General features: G+C 37.6%; 3 protein-coding genes across 3 annotated transcripts; 2 read left to right on the top strand and 1 right to left on the bottom strand.

The window, feature by feature from the left end:
* The first annotated feature begins 316 nt into the window (after positions 1–316).
* zgc:175280 (cationic amino acid transporter 2 family protein) lies at positions 317–5,990 on the top strand. The gene is made up of 12 exons (XM_055044014.1): positions 317–553; positions 1,650–2,019; positions 2,629–2,784; positions 2,919–3,075; positions 3,160–3,293; positions 3,408–3,630; positions 3,856–3,992; positions 4,247–4,349; positions 5,094–5,227; positions 5,322–5,488; positions 5,643–5,751; positions 5,854–5,990. The coding sequence occupies exons 2-12, from the start codon at positions 1,650–1,652 to the stop codon at positions 5,940–5,942; spliced, it is 1,779 nt and encodes a 592-aa protein (XP_054899989.1). The 5' UTR covers positions 317–553; the 3' UTR covers positions 5,943–5,990.
* Positions 5,991–6,883: 893 nt separating this feature from the next.
* kif20a (kinesin family member 20A) lies at positions 6,884–15,978 on the top strand. Its single transcript, XM_055043830.1, has 19 exons — positions 6,884–7,045; positions 7,869–8,051; positions 8,271–8,375; positions 8,501–8,620; positions 8,825–8,963; positions 9,051–9,226; positions 10,013–10,112; positions 10,243–10,455; positions 10,540–10,651; positions 10,761–10,835; positions 10,917–11,060; positions 11,148–11,316; positions 11,733–11,885; positions 12,266–12,405; positions 13,499–13,601; positions 13,878–14,073; positions 14,162–14,253; positions 14,362–14,499; positions 15,102–15,978. Exons 2-19 carry the CDS (start codon positions 7,875–7,877, stop codon positions 15,465–15,467), a joined length of 2,718 nt encoding a protein of 905 aa, XP_054899805.1. The 5' UTR covers positions 6,884–7,045; positions 7,869–7,874; the 3' UTR covers positions 15,468–15,978.
* A 348-nt stretch (positions 15,979–16,326) lies between these two features.
* cdc23 (CDC23 (cell division cycle 23, yeast, homolog)) lies at positions 16,327–22,231 on the bottom strand. The gene is given in 17 exon segments (XM_055043831.1): positions 16,327–16,535; positions 16,607–16,726; positions 16,930–17,008; positions 17,290–17,351; positions 17,459–17,534; positions 17,610–17,706; positions 17,709–17,728; positions 17,808–17,961; positions 19,102–19,183; positions 19,319–19,416; positions 19,511–19,688; positions 19,790–19,922; positions 20,027–20,132; positions 20,216–20,258; positions 20,358–20,495; positions 21,764–21,836; positions 22,110–22,231. Coding segments are annotated over 17 exon segments (1,722 nt in total). The 5' UTR covers positions 22,223–22,231; the 3' UTR covers positions 16,327–16,385.
* Positions 22,232–22,438: the final 207 nt, after the last annotated feature.

Raw genomic sequence — 22,438 nt, forward strand, 5'->3', positions numbered from 1 at the left:
TACAACATGTTGACTCATCTGTGTTCCAAACCAGCTCAGCATCCATCAATTACAAGAATCTGAAAAGAACATTTAATTCCAAACTACTTTTTTATAACAGGAAAGCACCAAACGTTTTTATTAATGTGCAATTTCTGATAGGTGATATAGACCACCTGCATTTGATGAGGTCACTGTTAACTAATTACACATTTTCATACAAACCTTACCTCATAGATTCCCAATTTTGAACCTAAACAAAACTTGAGCAAAAAAGAAAAACAAATAAAAACACTTTAACTGTCATTTAAACCGAAATCAGTAAGTACACCGGACCTTCTCCAAACTGCTTTGTATTTTATGAAGTCTGTCTCATTGCCTGTTGTTCCCTCAGATAAGTTCTTCAGATCTTGTCCTTTTTTCCCCAGAATTGGCACATAAGTGTGAAATGTAGCGTAATGTGTAAAAAATGTTGAGCAGTGGAAACTTCACAGGGGATGGATTTTATCCTCATATGTGGTGTTGACTTGTAGGATCAAAATACAGCCACACTCTGCAAGATTCAGCTGAAAAGGTAAGATCTCCTTCTCAAAAAATAAATATAGGTATTTACATTATAATGTATTAAATTTTTTTTAACTGAATATGAATACTTACTAAACTGAGATTATGTAAAACACACATTTGTTTTAATAATGAGGTAGAGTTGTCCTGGTGGTGTTTGAATTAAATATTAGACAAAATACATATTTACTTTTGTAAATCAGCCCCGAAGAAAACGTGTGCCTGATATGCTAATGCTAGCATTGTTTAAAGAGACTTTCAGCAAGGAGACAAGTGTGGTTCTTCACAACAAAAATATGTTAGTTCAGTTCAACTGAATGAGTTCAGTTCAACTGAATTAGCAGTTGTATGAAAGGTGGGCTCTGTGTATCCCATTCTTCTTGTCCCACCATCCCAACAGATGCCAAACCTGGAATTTATGCACAATATTAACATGGCACGAATGGGGCAGGTTTTTTGGGGGTGGGAGGTTTGCAAATTAATGAAAATTTGATATGAAAACTTTGTAACCATAAGATTTGACCAGTTTATGTATTTCAGTTTCAATCTGTGTATCATTCTAAGGTTTCCTATTACCAAACAAAATTTTGAGCACGATCTCACAACTGGAAACATTGAACAAATATTCTAAATATTCAATGGAATATTTGTTCAAGGTATAAATTTTGAGACAGACGGGACAAATTGCAGTCAAAATTTTTCAAAAAATAGTAAAATTGTCCTTTACCACCAAATTGACAGACACCAACTTTATGAAGTGCTGCCATAAGTTTTTTATATCATGTGTTGTGTTGAATACCTGGGAGTACAATCACACAACATGCTAATAAGTAGCAGAGTTGTTTTGGGTGCATCTGATGAATGACTTTTTAAAGTGGACATGCTGGGATATATCCAGTCAAAAACACCTCACTACGCTAACGATAGCGATGATAAATGGTAGCAAATAAAATCACCTATTTTGTTTCTTTTTCATATATTTCCCAACAACTGCAGTAATTTTTAAGGATGTGTGTGGGGGGGTGTAGACACATAATAATTCAGATAAATGTTTTAGATATCCTTGAAAAATCTTCACCATTAACTCGACGTATCTGGTTTAACAGATGTCTCACGCAAAGATGCTACGGTTCCTCCAGAGCATTTCCCGTAGGAAACCTTTGGAGCCGGAAGACGAAGTGTCCAACTTTCAGCGCTGCCTGACCACCCTCGACCTGGTGGCTCTGGGGGTCGGCAGCACCCTGGGGGCTGGTGTTTATGTGCTCTCAGGAGAAGTGTCCAGGACCATAGCTGGTCCCAGCATAATTATTTCCTTCCTGATAGCAGCTGTAGCCTCCGTCTTTGCAGGATTATGTTATGCTGAATTTGGAGCCCGGGTTCCTAAAACAGGATCTGCCTATCTCTACAGCTATGTGACTGTGGGGGAGATATGGGCTTTTATTACTGGCTGGAACCTCGTCCTTTCTTATATCATTGGTATGCAGCACAAGTGTGAGACAATTATGAAAACTTCTATTTTTAGTTTTTTTTTTCTTGTAAAACTGTCTTAGGTGCAAAATATAAAGATAAATTAAATAATTTCTTTCAGTACTTTGAACAATATTCATATTTATTAACATTTTCACACACTTGGAACACCAAATCTGTAACTTTAACTAGATATCCCCAAAGTAGCAAATGACAAACATTTCCATGATACAACCTCTGGAAATATGAATGTGCATTTATATTCAGAATCCAGAATTTGGATTGGTTGCTTCTTGCACAGCCTACATACAGGCCGACTCATTTTGTAAATTATAAGATTTTCTAAAGCAATTGGTTGCACTGGATCAAATTAAAAGGCTTGGAATACAAATGCATGCTGCACTTTTCCATGAATTGTTTTCTTTTTACGTCCCAGTTTGTGACTTATTTGAGTTGGAAATCCAAAAGAATAAACTGAAATTTGTGCTTGTAAAATGGGAAAAGTGAAGGGGAACAAATGTTTTTTTCAAGGCATTGCACATTGTATGGAGTTTGCCACATGTTAGGTAAAATTTTGTTACCCTTTTTAAACACTTTTTTCTTGTGTCTTCGCTAAAGGAACTGCAAGTGTTGCAAGAGCATGGAGTGGGACCTTTGATGATCTCACTGGAAACATGATTGGCAACTTTATGGGTCAAAGAGCCATGATAAATGTACCTGGACTTACTCCATACCCAGATGTATTTGCAGTTGGCCTTATAATCATCTTATCAGGCAAATTTCATGATTTACCATACATTTACATGTATTCAACAAAAAGCATTTTGCTGAATACATGTAACAAAATGCATGTATTCTGTAGTTTGTATGTGTTCAAACTGATTGCTTCTTCGTTTTACTTTTCATAGGAATTCTTGCATTTGGAATAAAAGAATCAGCTATGCTAAATAAGGTATTTACAGCCATAAACATTGTGGTGTTGCTGTTTGTTATCCTTTCTGGTTTCATCAAAGGGGACATCAACAACTGGTACATTAATGTAGAGACTTTCCAAGGAGCACTTAAGTATGAGCATCTTTTGGTTTAAAGTTGTATTTGAGTTGCTTCTGTGTGGTTCAAACTGAATGATGACATGTCCTGTATTTAAAGAAATCACACATTCCTTAATGACACCAGCCAACGTGGAACTGGAGGATTTTTTCCCTTCGGCTTTGAGGGCACATTAGCTGGAGCAGCCACTTGCTTTTATGCATTTATTGGATTTGACTGCATTGCAACAACAGGTAACTAAAAGGTTATTTGTTCCAGAGTTGCAAACCTAAATTATTCAAAGCAACATGTTTTTATATCTGTGAGACTTTCTGAAGAAAGAATATTTTCTTTGGTTGCGTCCTCAGGAGAGGAAGTTCAGAATCCTCAGAAGTCGATCCCAGTCGGCATAGTGGCATCCCTCCTCATCTGCTTCCTGGCTTACTTTGGTGTGTCCGCTGCCTTGACGCTGATGATGCCATACTATTTGCTCAGCATTAACAGCCCACTGCCTGTGGCTTTCTCATATATTGGTTGGGGCCCGGCAAAGTATGCAGTGGCCATTGGATCCCTCTGCGCACTTTCAACAAGGTACAACCTATTCACTTGTTGCCATCTGTGTACTTATACTAAGGTAAAAGATTTAAGTTTGAAACTCAATAAAACTCTGTATTTTAGATTAATTCCATCCAGATTTTCAGAACATCTCACTGTTCTTCTTTTTAGTGTAGACAAAATTGATATGGATATGAACATTGCAAGAATACTGCAGGATATTTAAGCAATGGTAATGTTTACTGAGTGTTTTTCATCTAGTCTGCTGGGATCAATGTTCCCGATGCCTCGTATTCTCTTTGCCATGGCTAGAGATGGACTTCTCTTCAGATCTCTCAGTAAAATGAGCTCCAGAAAAAGTCCTGTCATTGCAACGATTGTTTCTGGGATTATTGCAGGTAATGCATCAACATTTTTAGGCATTTTCATGTTTTTTTGTTTTGTTTGTTTTTTAATGATTTTTTCTCATTATTTCTCTCGAAGCTGATTTTGTCTTTTTTTTTTTTTTTTTACTGAAATGAAAATTTATTCAAAAATAGTCAAAGCACTTTTTGAACTGCATGGCTCAAGTATTGAAATATATGAAATAGTTTGTAAGTGTGATTTAATTAAATTTATGTTAAATCCAGTTAACATAATCATGTCTTTGCAGCCATCATGGCAGCATTCTTTGACTTGAGGGCGCTGGTTGACATGATGTCAATTGGAACACTCTTTGCCTATTCACTTGTTGCCATCTGTGTACTTATACTAAGGTAAAAATCACTGTCCACTTCATTATTGTTTATTTTCTAGATTCAAATTTGCAATGCTTTTTGAGATTATGTTTGATTTACTGCACCTTTAGATGCCATAGATTTTATTGTAAACCAAAACACTTCACTCTAAAATGACTTATGCCCCTGACAGATTTAGGCCTAGATACATGTATTTTTTTTCAACCTGAAAGTTTGTTACTGATAGAAAACGAAAGTATCAAATTTAATGTCTACAAAATATTCATTCATCAAAATCTTGGCCTCACCAAGGGCTCTTTACAGTGAATGTCTCTGTGAAAGTGAAAGCAGTGCTCAGATATTTGGTATTGTGTTTAGATGCTCAGAGCACAGCTGAAGCTCTTGTCTTTTCAGTCTTTTCAATTTCAAAGTGCTCACTTTATGAAGCAAGAGAACAAATGTTTTTTACGCACCTGTAAACTGTACTGAAATACATTTGTGAGTTGCATCATAAAGGCGTTGTATCAAAAGAAAGAGGAAACATGATGCTGAGCTACCACTACAGCAAACGCTGCATGAAAACATTATCAGTAGGTGCAGAACAATTTCTAAAAACTGATTAACTGTTGCGTTGTTTTACTACACTTCAGAGCTAATGAGTTTTGAAACATACACAAAACTTTTTTTGTGTATGGAATCTTTTTTAATAACCTTTAAAGTTTATATGAAAAAGCTACATGCATGCAACATCCCAAACTTATTTGCATCTCTTTACTTGTACAGGTACCAAGCTGAGTTCAGTGAAGTTTCAAGTTTAATCAAGTCAGAACCATTCACAGTATTAGGTTTACTGTATCCTCCCTCCCAAGGAACCCAACAGACATCAAGGATTGTGTCTATTTTAACTATTGCTAGTGGTAATTCTCGTTTATGTCCTATATGCTTCATACTTTACACAAAAACTGTTTATTGTGAGGGATTGCTTAATTTTCCATTACCTCTTCTCCCCAGTTTTAATTTGCATAATTCTGAGCATCTTAATGTCCAGTGGTACAGACTCCCAATGGACTCTTCAATGGTGGACTTTACTTTGTATTTTTGTGTTCTGGGTTATACTCATTCTTACTGTATTACTCATCTGGAGACAGCCACAGAGTCCAGCCAAAGCTTCTTTCATGGTATGCTAATGATGCATGTTTATGCAATATCTGATTTGTATTGTCAGTTATCAAAATTTTGATATGATAGTATTTCAGTTATTAACTAGTATTACAAACCTTGTCTGGAAACCTTTTTTCTTCAAAAATCTTTTTTTTTTCTTTTTGTCCACAGGTCCCTTTTGTGCCTTGGCTTCCCATTTTTAGCACTTTTGTCAATGTCTATCTCATGGTTCAGCTTGGATCAGCCACCTGGATTCGTTATGTAGTCTGGATGGCACTAGGTATGACAAGATGACGTAACAGCTTCAGAAAAAGACACATTTAATGTAAAAATCCTCTCACAATGTCAGTTTGATCACAGATGATGTACCTTTTTTCAACAGGTTTAATCATCTACTTTTGTTATGGGGTTCAGCACAGCGTACAGAAACAAAGGATGGAGAACTTGGTTTTTAAACTAGCACCACAATGATGTGGTAAAAGCTTTGAACCTGAATATTAAAGGAATTTTATGCTCAAAGCATTTGCATTAATTTTTGAAAAGTATTTGCCTCTGGTGTTAAGCCTTTCATATTAACTGTGCTACTTAGATTCTAGAAAAATATCTTTTACACAAACATAATATTGAACCTTATTTCTATTTTACTACAAATGACCAACATCATATTCCCACAAGGTCACAGACAAAATTCTGTCACTTGTAAGGTTTGTCCTAAGAAGTAGAACGTGTCAATAAATTTGTATTTTGATGATGAGGCAAAACACTGCTGTATTTTGTATCTATCTATCTATCTATCTATCTATCTATCTATCTATCTATCTATCTATCTATCTATCTATCTATCTATCTATCTATCTATCTATCTATCTATCTATCTATCTATCTATCTATCTATCTATCTATCTATCTATCTATCTATCTATCTATCTATCTATCTATCTATCTATCTATCTATCTATCTATCTATCTATCTATCTATCTATCTATCTATCTATCTATCTATCTATCTATCTATCTATCTATCTATCTATCTATCTATCTATCTATCTATCTATCTATCTATCTATCTATCTATCTATCCAAGGACTGTGAAGAAATTTTCATTGACTTTGAGCTGTGTCACATTTGTGTCAAATTTACAGACATTCGCTAATTCGCAACACAGTAAAGAATCTTTGTTTTTCTGTTGTTTACATGAACTCCATGGAGATGAATGCTAAACTCACCTTCACATTCATAAAATGGGGGAGGACGGAACCAAAAAAAAAAGTCGCCTCATTTCAAGTAGGCAGAGTTTATTGAACGCACAACCCTTGACAGTACTAACCAATGAGAAGAAAGTAAGTCATCGGTCTCAGCCAATCACAGAAGGGAAAGCGCATCGTTCAAAAAACCAAACGTTATCGGGTAGAACCAGTCAGCTGGAGAACTGAGCGGCGAAAACAGAGAACGTGGTTTGATACACCAGACTTAAAGAAAGTATTTTGCTTTTTATACAGTCTTTAAAAGACATTTATTGGAATCTAGTCGGCCTTTTTTTATTTTGACAAGACAAACAGACCGTTGCTTTAAAGGTAAGTCATTCAATACATATTAAAACCTCGGACAGTTAGTTCTGGATAAAATTAATGTATTTCAGAAACTTTCTAATTAATCACAAGAATATATAAATCGTTTAGTTGATCGGTGTAGATGGGCGTCTTACATTTGCGCACGTTTTGGAGAAAAATAAGTGTATTCGTATTAAATTATATCAAATAATTTTGAGTTTTATGCGTTATAAACCCGATGTGGTGTTAGCTGCACGCCCAAGGCTGGCAATAGTGTGTAGCATAGCCTGGCAAAGTAACAAGTATTCTCAGTGTAATGTTTTTGAAGTAAAAAAACAACACTACTGCTACACTAGCCCGCTATTTTAATTGTTTATTTTACAATAATGATAATAATAATGCAACATCATACAAACATTCAACGAGTTTTGGTCCGGGGTAATTATCTGCAGTGTGTTCCCCTGCCGCTAGATGCCGCTCGTAACCCCAAGCCACAGTTATTTAATTTAGAGAAATGTTTTTAGTAAGTGAACACTAGAGATATAAGCTGTTTCATGTTATTAGAAATTTGCCAGATTATAGTTAGCATATTTCAGAACACTTTTCAAGAAAAGATTAGCTTTTAATCTGTGTCTTCTATTACTTTGCATCATGAGCAACCATATAATAAAGTATTTTTTACTAGCCTGATTACAGAATCAGATTTCTCTGAGGATACTAAATTTTCTGAAACAAAAATGGTTAAAGTGTTGAGGACTATAAATGTACAAAGTAATATTTCAGAAAGCTGTGTGCTTGGACATCCCACTTTCATTCCAAAGAAATTCATGATGATTTGGTGTTGCAGGAAAGCATGGCGCTGTCTTTGTCTTCCCCGTATGGATGTCACTCTGATGATGAAGAGGATCTGGCTGTGTTTGAGTCCACAGCAGCAGAGCTGTGGACTCAAGGAGGAATGACCAGACCACGTCTGCCTGAGATCTCTGTTATTTCGCCCGGGCTCGAAACCAGGCCAACCATTTCACAGCTGGTGAGACTCAACAAAAACATGCTGCTGTTATTTATTTTTTTTTCTTCCCTTTTTTTTGTCACAAAAACGCTGTGATATATTGGTTAAGCTGTACCAATATATCAACAAATGTTAAAGCAAACTTGTTATTTTTACCTTTGTCTATTTTAACTTGACCTCATATTTATCCTAATGGAAAAGCCAAAGCAGCAAATTATTCTGTCTTATTTTGTCATGTAGAAAGTTGCTGCGAAACCTGGCAGTTCTGATGAGGGGACCTCAGAAAGGGTGAAAGTTTTTCTGCGCATCCGCCCACTGACTGACTCAGAAAAAGGACAAGAGCAGGTTGGAAAGTCTTTTGTTTGTAACTATTAGCATTTGAGTTCTCTGAAATGCACCTTCACAAGCAAGTTATTCATGCTTGTGAATAACCTATAGTCACTTCCTTTCTTTTCGCTCTTCTCTTCTAGGGCTGTGTGGCGATCCAGGATGAGGAGACATTGCTGCTCAAAGCTCCATATGAGTCTCAGAACATGAGGATGGCAGAAAGAGGAATCACCCAGAGCATTCACAAGTTCAGTTTCTCGAAGGTAGGAGAGTTGTAGGTTTGCTTGTTCTTTTTAAGCTTAAGTTTGAGAGAGTAGAATCAGGGTAGCTTGAAAAATAAGAAGCTGAGATTAAACAGTGTTCTTTTTGACCTAAGTAATACTCAAAAAAAAAAGACCTCATGATAACATATCTGTTATTTAGAAAGTGGCAGATCTAAATGTTTTTTCATTGATTTTCTTTCCTAGATATTTGGTCCAGAAACGACTCAGCAACAGATCTATGAAGGCACAATGAAGAAAATGGTGAGCGATGTTCTCAAAGGAGAAAACAGGCTTCTCTACACTTATGGCGTCACCAACTCTGGAAAGACTTACACCATTCAAGGTACATTACCTCTTGTAGTAATGTATATGTAAACATATAAAGTTTACATATGTATGTAAACTGTATATCTGAAACTTTCCCCTTTAGGCAATGGTCGAGAGGCAGGTCTGTTGCCACGGGCGTTGGTGTCTCTGTTCAGGAAGCTGCAGGGTCGTCTCTATGGTGCGATGGACCTGAAGCCCGTCATGTATCAGGATGTCAGGCAGCTGGACAATAGTGAGATCAAGATGGAAGAAATACGAAGAAACTCCCTGCTCAAAGAGGTAAAAGACGCCTAATCAGCATAGTAAACTTTCTGTCAAATAAGAAAGATTTGCACTCCTGGAAAAAATTAAGTTTAAAGAAATGTCTTATACTGCAGTGTCATGGTTGCAGACTAGAAACTGGTGTTTTCTGTGTCAATTTATTTTTATCTCCTTTTTTAAAAAGGACTATAAACGACGATAAACTTTTTGTAAGAAAAACGGGTCTTTGTCCTGCCTCTTTTAGTTGCAATTGTTTAAAAATATTTTAATTACTGTAGATATGAGCATATCAAGAAGAGTAGCTATTCTCTTCTTCAATGCATTTCTTGACTTATGCAAATAAACATGTTTGCCTTACTTGAATGACATGTTAAGTTTTTTACATTTTGAAGAGTAGCTAAGAGAAACAATGTCATGGATCATTATTTAGCATTTCCTTGGAATTCTAAAAATGTAAAAATATGAATTATACATAACAATATGCTATAATTTTATTTTACATTATATTTTTGCATTGGTGATTTTGTATTTCACTCTGTTCCCCCCTGATCGGTTGTCTTCAATTTAAAGGCTAAAGTTCCACTGTTCCACTCCATTCAAAGTGAATTATCTGTCTTTCTTACTAACCAACATAAATAGTTTTGCACTGATTCTGTGTCATAGTTTAGACTCACAACTCTGTTATTCTTTTAATGTTTTGAAATCACTTTCAGTCTCTGATCTGCAGCTGTTTAAATTATTGTATTAGATTAGTGAACGAGGTTTTGCAGATTTGAACTCATAAACCATACTGATGTGTTTCAGGATGAAAATCAAACTTCTCGTCGAGCTGGAACCACCACAGCCTGGGACAGTGGCATTGGAGGGCTTTCTTCCACCACACACACTGCTACTCAGCTTGAAGGTTGGACATAAAATGATACGTTTTCGCTATTTTTTCTTTCAGTAGATTTTTATTAACGTACCTGAAGAATAGGCTGTTTTTGATGCACTGAAAAAGGATAACTGATAAATTGTCCCCCCTCTGTTTACAGACACGGACAGCGTGTGTCTGGATCCCAACAGTCTGTCACTCAGTGGAGGCTGTGACCTAGAGGAGGGGTTGCAGTTTTCTGTCTGGGTTTCCTTCTATGAGATCTACAATGAGTTCCTGTATGATCTGCTGGATGCTTCGCCCTCCCAGCAGCCCCGAAAAAGAGTTACTCTGCGGCTCAGTGATGACAAGCAGGGCAATCCTTACGTCAAAGGTCATTCTCGTTTATTCACTGTAATATCTTTGAAGTATTTTTTTATGAAGTAATAATTGTCTGTCTTCCTTTTTGTCATATCAGATCTCACTTGGATTCAGATTCGCAGCGCTGAGGAGGCCTGGAGGATCCTGAAGGCGGGACGGCGTAACCAAAGCTTCGCCAGCACTCACCTAAACAAAAACTCCAGCAGAAGGTTGGAGCCTCTTACACTTTTCTTTCTTTAAACATCCTCTTGACATGTTTCCAAAATGAATTTATTCAAATTGCATTTGATGTTTTGTGTTTTTTCCTCATATCATTAGCCACAGCATCTTCTCCATCCGCATCCTTCATGTTCACCCAGAAGCCAGTTCAGGCCAGACCATGCACATCAGCGAGTACGTTTTAACTGATTTTAATTTTAAATGGTTGTCTTTAGTTTTTTGAGGTAGTAAAACTAAGCGTTGCCTCGTTCGCAGGCTGACTGTGTGCGATCTGGCCGGGTCGGAGCGCTGTAAAGAGCAGCATAATGGTGAGAGGATGAAGGAGGCCAACAACATCAACACCTCCCTCCTGACGCTGGGACGCTGCATCGCTGCTTTGAGGCACAACCAAAACAATAAGTACGACGCTCGTGAAAGAGGCAAAATACGAGCGACAGAATGAAAGCATGTTTTTGACTTCAGTGTGAATCTAAAATGCGTTGCCAGGTCCAGGCCCCCGCAGGTGGTTCCTTTCAGGGACAGCAAACTGACCCGGGTCCTGCAGGGCTTCTTCTGCGGCAGAGGAATCTCCTGCATGGTGGTCAACATCAATCCATGCACCTCCATTTATGATGAGACCCTTCAGGCACTCAAGTTCTCTGCTATAGCTACACAGGTGATTAAAAAAATCTCTTACTATAAAATTTCTGAGATGCATTTTTGGCTCTACATTCAAGAAGAATGTCAAAGAAAGCCGAGTAGATTGTTGGCTTCATTGGAACTTTCTGGTGGTGCAAGCTGGAAACTACAACACTGGATCTTTTTCTGATCAGTGAATGCTCCACGCTAAACTACCTGATCTCACTGATAATTCTTTGTTGTGGAAGCTACCGAGTGAAGACTCAAAGATGCGCTGCTTTGCAATTTGAGTTCGAAAATGAACTCAGAGGAAAGGCAGAGATGCAAGAAGCTCTTTAAATTTTCTATAAGGTGTTGATCTTTCTGCACTTTATTCAGGCTGGAAAAAAAAAAACATTTGCAATGATGTTCTATTTATCTGAAATGAGTTGGCTAAAATCTGTGTAATTCCAGCTTGTCCACGGCCCGTCCACTAAGACCAGAGTGGCCTACATCCTCTCTCTGCTCCGAGACCCTGCAGCACATGGCAGTGAAAACACTGTGATAGAGGAGGAAGAGGATGAAAGTGACGTAGAGGATGGAGATATCACCTTGTTGAATACGGAGGTACTGTTCTTCATCGCTCTTATTCTTTTGGATGAGGTAACAATTCCATGCTTAGCAGAGCAAACCCATCTGTTAAAATACTGGCAAAAAAGCTTTTAATAGATGAAGTAGTTGCTCTATTCTTTAACAGCTAAAAAATAGAGCACAGTGTAACAAACTTCATTAAATGATTATTCATTATCCCGATTATTAATTGATTGTGTGAAGAATCTGGTAGATGCTCAGCAAACCCTTCTTCAAGGAAAGTCTAATCTTTGGAAATCCATAAACCAGTTGTCTTAATTTTAGTGTAATTTGAAAATCTGTAAAGTGTCTTCTTCACACATTTAAAATCTGGAACATTTTCACTAATCTGCCATCCAACGGTGTGTGTTTTATAGTCTCTACTGCAGGCCATCGACGTCCTGAAGAGAGAAGTGCGGCGCCAGCGGGAAGAAAAAGAAGTCCTGGAGGCTAATGTGAGAGAGCAGGTTGTCTCTGAAATGATGGAAGTCATCACAGGAATGCAAGAGGGATTCACGTATGTAGGCTTCATCTATTACAGATTTTGGTTTGATTTATAATACTTTGCAGCAGGAGTGTCAATATACAAGGTGGATTAATTAAAGGCTTGGTCAAACTGCCACGGCAAACTGATTTAAAAAAAAAAAAGCAATGTTTTTTATGTTGTATTGTTTGTTTATATCTGTTGGTCCAGCACACCAGTCCAACAGATCAACATTATGAACAGACTGCCTGTTTTTCACCTTTTTGTTTGGCTAGATGTAACTGGTAGCATGAGGTCGCTAATGAATGTCAACAGGAGAGGGGGATTGTGGGTTCTGACTGACATGACAATGCAACAACAGATTATCATGGAATTTATTATATTGTGTAACATGTGTGTGTGCTTTGTCTGTCAGTAGGCCAGCTCTAATTGGCATTGATCTTTTGGGCCAAATGTAATTACATTGTTGGCCAGTAGGCCTGAGTTTGACACATGTACGCTGCAGACCCTTGAAAAATAAGCAATTATTTTCAAGTACCAACACTGTTTTTAAAATCATTTTATTACATGAGTATGAAAGACTCTTTTGTCTGTCTAAAATATATATATATGTGTGTGTGTGTTATGAAAACTGGCTTTTTCCAGCATTTTGCAAGTGACATCCCTTATTATCTTAACTTAAATCTTCTGTTCAAATCATTGATGGTTTTGTTTTTTTGAGTTATCAATAGAGACCAAATATAATTGTAACATTTAAAATAATCTTCACAACGTTTGGTCCTTTGGATCCTCTTAGATTAGGGTTTTAAACTGGCCTCTGGCTCTCAGGCTTGGGTGTGACTTTTTTTGTTAAAATTAAAAAGAAATTTAATAAAATCAAACCAACCCACAACTATTTAACGTAGGATGAATGAATCCAGAGCTCGCAAATTAAATATGGAATATTGTAGCTAGTTTTTCAGATGCAGTGAGATGAGGTTTACTGATTGTTACTTTTAACGGTTAATTCTTTGTAACAAGAATTGACTTGGCTCACATGACAGAGTAACATTAAGATAAAGAAGGAAATGCTGAACTGGACGTGATGGACGTGGATGATGAGTTGTTGCGTCTTCCTGTCAAACAGTGAGACGTTGGAGGCTGAGAGGGCGCTGATCGAAGAGAGGTATGAGGACAAAATATGTAATCTGCAGAAACATCTGAAGAAATTCTACAGCGAGGAGCTGAAGGTAAGATTTATCTTGCTGTGTGTTTAGAGACTGAAATGTCCTTGAACATTTTCACATCGTTTCACCAAAAACAAACAAGACTTTTCGGAACAAGTATTCAAATTTTTTGAATATGATTGCATCTCTTTACTTTCCAAAATATTAAAGCTCACAGAGGTAGGTCTGTGCAGGATGTTAGGATAAAAGTGAAGGTCTCAGAAAAACACTGCTATTTGTATCAGTGCTGTAACCAGGTAACTTCTGAGGGTTAAGCTTGTATTCTTGATTTGTGGATAGGAGCGTGATCAGGAAATTGAAGCTTTGGCTGCTGCCCTTGACAAAAAGCAGAAGGAAGATGGCGGCTCCATGACAGCACCACCCGTAGAGTCAGAGGGGCCTCGGCGCTCTCACCGCCTCTCCTCTCAGACTGAGCTGAACCAACTGCGTGCTGAACTCGACCAGTGTCGCGCTGAGCTTCTCACCAAGACCCAGGGTACAGTCCGACTGCAGCGACTTCAGTCCGAAGCGCTATTAGTTGTTATTAGCAGCCATTGAGTGTGTTGCTCTGTTTGCCTGTGCAGACCTGGTGAGGCTGAGGATGAAGCTGGATGTGCCAGGTTCTGCCGGCGCCCTCACCGCCGCAGCGGATCGCAAGCTGCAGGAGGGTCAGCGGGTCAGTTCCAGCTCCATCACCTCAAAGGAACTTTTTCTTTTAGCTGCTAGTGATCCTCTTCCCTCTAGCAGAGACTAAAAATATTCTCTTTTTCTTCTTCCTCGACAGAACCTGCGCCAGCTCCGACTGGACCTGCAGAAGCTGGGAGTGGATCTGCAGTCTGGTGAAAGAGCTTGTTGCCGCAACACAGGAGGAGAGAGGCTGCGGCACACACTCACTGCTGCAGACGATACTCTTGCCAAACAGGTAGAACAAATGATCCTGTTAAGTTTCTATAGGTACAACTAAATAACTAAAAATGTCAAAGACGGAATTTATTTCTATAATTCCATTCAAACTGTGAAGTTTGCATATTATGTAGTTGTACTGAACACAAAGTGATTCATTTTAAGAATTTATTTCCACCTTTGTGAATTATGGCTTGCAGCTAATGAAAAGACAAAATAGTTTTTAATTTTTCAATGACCAGATTTTAGTGGATTTCCATCAGCTGGAAGCTAAAATTATCCAATCACTTTGAATGTGAATAGTGTATTCTTCAAATTAAATTTCTGACAAGTTTTTGATGTGATTTATTGATATTCACCTGTAGAATAAGTAATAAATACTGAGTTTTTTTTTTTTAATTTCTTATTTTGAAATACTTTTCTTCTCTCCCTTTTCTTCCTAACATTCTTGTTGCACAGCCAGCTTTAAAACTGAATTTGGGTTTCTAACACCTTCACCAGGTGATAAGTGGGCTGGAGCATGGTGCATTTTCACTCTTCCCATCTCTAATCATCTCCAGCCTCGTCTTTCCCTTCGCCCTCCGTGTTCCTGTCTAACCCTCTCCACTGACTTCTTCTCAGAACCAGATCCTGCTGGAGCTTCAGAATGACCTCACTCTGGTCAAAGCAGACTTGCGGCGGAAGGCGGAGACCCTGGCGGGCCGCGCACAGCCTCCCACTACAACTTTTGCCGCACCCACTACTCCAGGCTCCTGCAAAAAGAGGGGCTGCATGGCAACTACGCCGAGCGAATGCGAAAACCGGCTGCCCCAGAAACGGCCCTTTTTCCAGTCTCTGTTTCCGACTCGCACCCCTTCGCGTAAATGCAACGCCCATGCAGCTGCAGAATCCAGCTTGACTCCATCTTCGCGAATCTTGCGCTCCCGTCAGCCGTCTCCACCCCCGAGTCCCCTCCTCACCCCACGGAGCCTCAGAGGAAAATACTGAGCTGTTTTTTAAAATGGTTCGATTAAGCTTTCTGATTCAATGCTAAATTTATCAGCTGGTTACCTTTATATTTTTATGCTGTCTTTTTTATATATTTACTTTTTGCAGTCATCCAAAATATGACTATCAGTTAATGCCAGTAAAATGATCAATGCTTTAAGATTTTTCTCTGGGATTAAAGGACTGTAAGGTCAGAGTCGTGCATGTCTGTAAATCAGCTTCCTGTGCCTTGGCGACAAATATTTCCCTAACACCACAATAAATGTCTGAACTGTGTGATTATAATGGACAAAGCTCATGCACAGCGAATTAAACAACTAAATGTTCACTTGCTGCTTCTATGTTTTCTAGTTTCTATTCTAAAGTAGAACTTTTTCTTGTCTTGTCCCATTTGTATGGGCTGCGTGCCAAAAGTTCTGTTTGTTACATTTTCATGTTCTGTTTCATATTGTGTCTAAGAGGTTTTAGGGATTTTTGTTTGAAAAATAAAATGCAGTATATTATGTAGCATTTGAAATATGCTCTCTAATGCTATTTCTTTCAAATGTAAAATATTGCCTTTTAAAATCTAGAATTCCCAAAAGGCACAAGAATCAAACTGATCTTGTTTAAAGGGGTGAGAAGCATTCATTGTATGTTGTAAATGCAAAAGACCAAAAGGTAGGATGCTCATTTCTCACTCTATTTTTAAATACATAGTAGGAAAATAATCAAATATTTTTGTCCTCATTATATTTTGCTACACAAAAGATATCAGATATTGTCAGTCTTTTGCATTTGGCAATGTACTTTATTAGAAATTAACTGGAAGGTTTAAAAAAAAAAAAAACATTTCTCTAAATACATAAACAGACAAATATTTGCAATTAAAACTGTTTATTTTCAGCACATTTCTGTCCATATTGCGTAGAAGGAGTATCATGGCGTGAAGGAGATGAGGTTCAGGGGAGACACCCTCCTGACCGGTGTGGTGTTTGAGAGCGGAGTGAACAGATCTGCTGAAGGCGTTTCCACCTGATCTCTGACCTGTGAGATGTGCCTCAGCAGAGCCTTCCCCTCTTCTCGTGCCTACAGAGCGATCAATCAATATAACTACTGACTTTGGCAGAATAATCATGGATTCCATGTTTAAAACTTACATCGTTGTAGTCACAGCAGCGCTGCGCACAGACCGAAGCCTCGTCATAGAGTTTGTTCTTGAAATAATACTGACCCAGGTAGCGCAGAGCTGTGCTCACCTCTGCATGCTCCAGTTGTTCCTGAAAGAACATTGCCATTAAAAAGACTCATTCAGTTCAACACACTCACTTAAATACTATTCAACCTCAGGTGTCATTCAAAACATACAAATTAACCTGCTGCTACAACTGAATTAAATGCTTTTGAGGACAAAGCTGACAGCTGAACATAGCAAAGAAGTTTTCTATTCAAAGTTACAATACATATTCCACCAAATTCTTACCCCATAAGAGAAAATGTCCTTAATGTAAAGCATGTAACACTGAGCAGCATCATCAGACTCATTCAGCTGTTCATGGAGCCTGTGGAGGGATGAGATTACATTTAATGAAAAAAGAAGCTGAAAAATTAGCTACAAATGATCTAAAACCGAGGTTATTGATCCATTTTCTACCCAATAAAAAAATTAATTTATTTAAGGGGAGATATCAATGGATGTAGAAATATGAAAATAGAAGATGGAATAATGTATGTCATTTACTTTTAAAGAGTATTTAAATGTCCAAACTAGGCTGGAACTAGTGCAACACTAAAACACTAAATTGCTAAATGTCACTTTTTTTAACAAATGAGAACAGCTTACTTTGCCAGTTTAAGAAGAGCCATTTTTTCTACATCGCCAACAGAATAAGCCCTCCAGTAGCACTGCAAAAGAAGAATAAATATCTCAAACAAAAATTATAAAAAAAAAAAAAAAACAGCTGAATATTTAGAAAATAAACCCAAGGTGCTGATAGCTGCAAGATGTTTACTTTCTTGGCTTCAACGTGCTGAGAGAGTTTTTCATAGCTTTCCCCCAATGCAACCAACATGCGAGAGTCATTGGGTCTGGAGGCAAAATGATCAAATCAGTTCAATGTGTTTAAACTGAATATAAACATTAAAAAATAAATTAATCCAAACCTGAGCTGGTGAGCCTTTCGGTAGTAATACAAACAGTAAAAAGGCATCTTAAGGATTTCATATGTCTGACCTAATCCATACCAGGCACGGTAATCCGCTTGTTCACTTCAATTGCGTGCCTGGGGGAAAAAAACAAGCAGAGGTAACATTTCTTTAAAACATGAGATCTGCAGGTTTTAAAGCAAAACGTTATCCGACCTGTAGGCCTGGATGGCGGCTGAAGTGTTCTTCATTTCCATGTATTCGTGGCCCATGAGGGTCCAGGCTCCAAGACAACGAGGGTTCAGTTTCAGCGCACGCTGGAAGTACAGAGCTGCTTTCTCATGCTGAGAGCGTAAACTGTAGTAGTTCCCTTTAAATGAAACAAAGTTCTCCTCAGAAACCCGTTGAGGTCCAGGCAGTTGGTTAAGAGACAAGGGTCAGAGTTGAATGACGGGATGTTTTTGACTTACTTCCAGTTTTAAGTTTGATTTATTTTGAACCTTGACAACTTTGTTACATTCTGTCAAGCTGTAGCTACAACTATAGTTTAATGGGCTTTTATGTGATGGTCCAGCACAAAGTAGAAAAAATATATTTTGGCTTTTTAAATGCACTTCAATTACAAACAAGAAAAGTGTTTGTATTGGAATTCAGCTCAGTGTCAATATTTTAGAGAAAAGTCTACATCAGTTTTGCATGTGCTATCACTTAAAATTTGCCCTTTTGTTTTTTATGAAATAGTTCAGACTGGAGAGAACCTTAACATTAATTTCAAATTTGCAGCCACAGAAAACATTGGTTTAATTTTTGGACTGTGACAGAGATTTTAACATCCATGTTTCAATCTAAACTTCTCTTTCGTAGCTGTGACAGTTTTCTAAGAGTTGTCACTGTGCTGCAAATTTAAACTCTGCTAAGCCTCAGCTTTCCAGAAACCTCCAACATGTTTTCTTCCGGGTTTCTCTGCATCTTTCCCAACAACTGACAAGTTTCCCCACATCACAGCATGATGCTGCTCCTAAGCTCATGCTTAGTGGAACATGGTTGAACACCAAAAAAATATAATATTGATCTGATGAAACCAGAACACCTTCGTCCATGTTGTTTCTTCCTAACTCCATTTTCTCACTACGGGACTTCAGAAAGAAATTTAGTTATCTGAATTATATTTACTGGTATCAAAGTAAGGGAAATTGAATACAAAAGCATGCTATATATATATATGTATATATTTTTTCATCAGCAACAAAAAATTAATACTGCATTGGAGAATCTTCCTCCTGCTTTACAATTGCGTAACTTCATGTTGAATTGGGGCAAATGTCAAAATATATTGACTTGCAGTTGCAAGGAGACAAAATGTGGAAACAATGTTTTGCACGGCTCATACTCTCTTTGAGGAACAAACTCAAGACTGTAAATAAGTCTAAAGATTATCCTCAAAGTGTAATAATGCATTGACGTTCATCTGTGATTTTTCTATTCTCAATGGGATTAACTTATTGCTTACCAATAACACAGCATGTCTCCACTCGGTATTTATCAATCTCCACCAGGTTGTGGGCCAGATAACTTAATTCAGGCTTCATACTCTGTAAAGACACAAAGCACTGACTCAATAAAGAAACAAAGGGACCTCTGGATTTTCATGAAATCCACTTCATCCCTATTGATCATGTGCTTACATCTCAAATCTGAGACAACACATATAGAAGCTGTAAACTTACTTTGACATATAGCAAATTAGAAAAGGTGTCCATGTTGTCGATACGATACGGATCATGCTCCCTAAGTTCATTAAACAGCGCCAAAGCTTGGTCGATATCTTTAATAAACAGAGACAGATTACCGTTAGATTCCTCCTGCTCACACAGCATTTTCCTGACATTTAAAACTGGCCTTGAAACAAGTTTGAAAACCTCTAATGTTGTGGTAGGCAACAGCAATCTGCGAGATGATGTAGGTGCTCTTGGAGAAGCCGGCCTCGATGAGGTTTTGGTACTTCTGCAAAGCCTCTTTAATCATCTGGAGCTCTGTGTACATGTGGGCCATGAAGAAGTCTTTAATCCAGCAGTCAGGCAGAGACAGGGACTTTAACTGTAGAAAGAGAGCAGAAAATATAAAATCTATATGAAAAAAAACTTCCAAGGTTTGTAGCTGTAACATGACAAACACGAGAAACTTCAAAAGATGGTTACCATTTCGATGTTTGTGATGAGGTTACTAAGCTCCAGCCAGGCACCCCAGTGAAGAGGAAGGGCTTGAATTGCCTCCACAAACACTTCCACTGCCTCCTTCAGCAGATCCAGCTTTCGTAAAACAACCCCATACCTGTTTTCACACACACACACCCACACACATATGGCATCAAGTTTATTTGTAGTCCACCTGAATTATCTCATTAGTGAGTATCTTTTTGTAGAAGAAACACTTACAAATACAGCGTAAAGCCATCCAGCTCTCTTGCAGTGTGTTTCTTACTGAGCTCAACTCTCAGTTCTCGCAAAGCTTCATTACGCACCTGACCCTTCTCCAAAGGACCTAAAACCACACAGATTCAGACAAACGCTTTCCGAGAAGTAACTCCTCTGTTCTCTAAGTGGTGTAGATAAAAAGGATCTTACCCAAACTGTCTACAGTCTCATCATCCTTCTTTTTCTCGCCAGACTAAAAATAAACAGGCATCTATTCATAAAAATGCCTCCAAAACAGAGCGATCAAATTGTCACGCGAATCAGAGACAGATAAGTGTTTATTGAATATTACCAGATAGCGGGAATACATGTAGAGGAAATAAGCCTTCTGGCTACAGCAGCCCTTTAGAAAGTAAGCAGCACGGTCATACTCTTTCAGGTCAAAGTAGGATTTGGCCAAAGTGAGGGCATCCAGGTCTTGTGTGTCTTCCTGTATGAGAGGCAGACAATGGTAAGAAAACATTCTTCAATCCTCGTAATTACATGATTCAATAAAAATTTAAAAAGCCCATAAACTTAAACGTGTTTATGTACTAAATTTGATCTGAAAAATTGGCCAATAGGGGGCAGTATGCGTTTAAAGAGAATTATGCACACTGCCTTATTGAAAATCGTTGAGTCAATACCTTTTGTCCAACAACAGAAAATCAAATATCACTTCAAACAAATCTCAAAAAGTCTAAATTAAAATTGAATTTTAAAAAATGCATTTAAATGAAAAATCTGATTAAAATTGGCTCCAGAGAAAACATGTCACTTCTGTCAAAGACTTCTTGGATCAAGTTGTCACGGCCTTCTATTTTCCAAAAAAATCCAAATTTCCATCTAAGGCCGTGGGTGTTAAGAGGCGGTGATTTTGAACGCACTTCTTCAATGTTTGTAAAAAATAATTTATTTCTTGGAAAAAATAATGACAAAAAAATACATAATTAAAGTGTCTTAAAACATAGTCAAAATGAAAATTAATCTTAAAAAGGTGTCCAACAAAATGCTCCAGAAAGTGGTCAAAAAATCATTTTACCACCTCCCCTCAACACACCAGACATTTACCAAACAAATTTTCTTTGCCGCACCCAACACCCAGTGTGTTTTTAATTACTCAAATTAATGGGAGGGTCTAACAATTAACATAGTCTTACTCTAAACAATTCCAAATACAAAATTCTTACAAATGTCAATTCTAAATCAACTTAAATAAATTCTAACTACCCAAAAAAGAAACTAAATTGTTACAAATTATAATTCACAAAATTTAACATAAATGGCCACGACACAAGTATTTAGTAGACTACAATAATTCTGGTACCATGCATTAAAATTCAGCTTCATTAGTCAGTTGGATGCATATTCACTTCCACCTTTTTACCCACACTTGATATAAATCTTAGTAGGGAACGTCAGAAGAAAAGAGGAAAGATGAAACAATGGAGTCATCAATAAATTATGAGTTATGAATTGACTTACATACATGTACATAATAAAAGCACATGGCCACAAAGCTATACAAATTGATTAATGTGCCTTCAATGTAATTTCAAATATTGAATAAAAAATATATATAAAACGATTGAATAATGAACACAAGTGAGCTAATAATGAGATTTCTGACAAGCTGCATCATTACTGATTTTGTTTTTTCTTTATTATTCATGCATAAAATCCCCACTGAATATCAGACCTTGGTGACAGTGAGCTAACCTCAGTAAATGCTGGTTCTGGGGGCAATTTATCCTTGGGAAGGGGATCCAAAGCAAACGCCAACTCAGAAGCCCTGAAATGCAAATATTAGCATTTACCCCGCTTGTTTACTTGTCTACAGCAATAACAAGCGAAACGAAAATTCAATACCGTCACTAACTGGCAAACATCAACATATTTAATCAAACAGTGTCGTTAAACCTGCTATGTTTTAGCTTAAAACATGTTCATGTACAGCGCTAGTTTAGCTAACACCAGAGACATGGCGTTTATTTAAGTTATTTTTCTGTGTCAAATTGCAAAAAGACACACAATAAACGGCACATTTTTTATCTCGTACTCTTACCACTTCGCGCTATGCAAAAGTCCTCTTTCTTTACACAACGATATGACAGATATTAGCTGTTTCTTGATTTGTGCCAGATCTCCGAACTCACTGCACAGAGCCGCCATTTTCATATTTGACCAAGCGAGCAGGTGCTTGGTTGAAAAAAGAAGCCACGAGACGACATTCCTCTTCCCGTTCCCTTTCAGAACAAAAGCCGAGGACATTTTGAAATAAACTCCCTCCCACAAAAGAATACATATTTTTCAAAACTCTTACAAATGTGACAGATTATTTCCAACCTTAAAAAAGCATTATCCCAGTACCACCATGTTTTACTGCGAGTATAT

The sequence above is a fragment of the Poeciliopsis prolifica genome, unplaced genomic scaffold (assembly GCF_027474105.1).
Source record: "Poeciliopsis prolifica strain line A6 unplaced genomic scaffold, Auburn_PproV2 SCAFFOLD019, whole genome shotgun sequence".
Classification (NCBI taxonomy): Eukaryota; Metazoa; Chordata; class Actinopteri; order Cyprinodontiformes; family Poeciliidae; genus Poeciliopsis; species Poeciliopsis prolifica.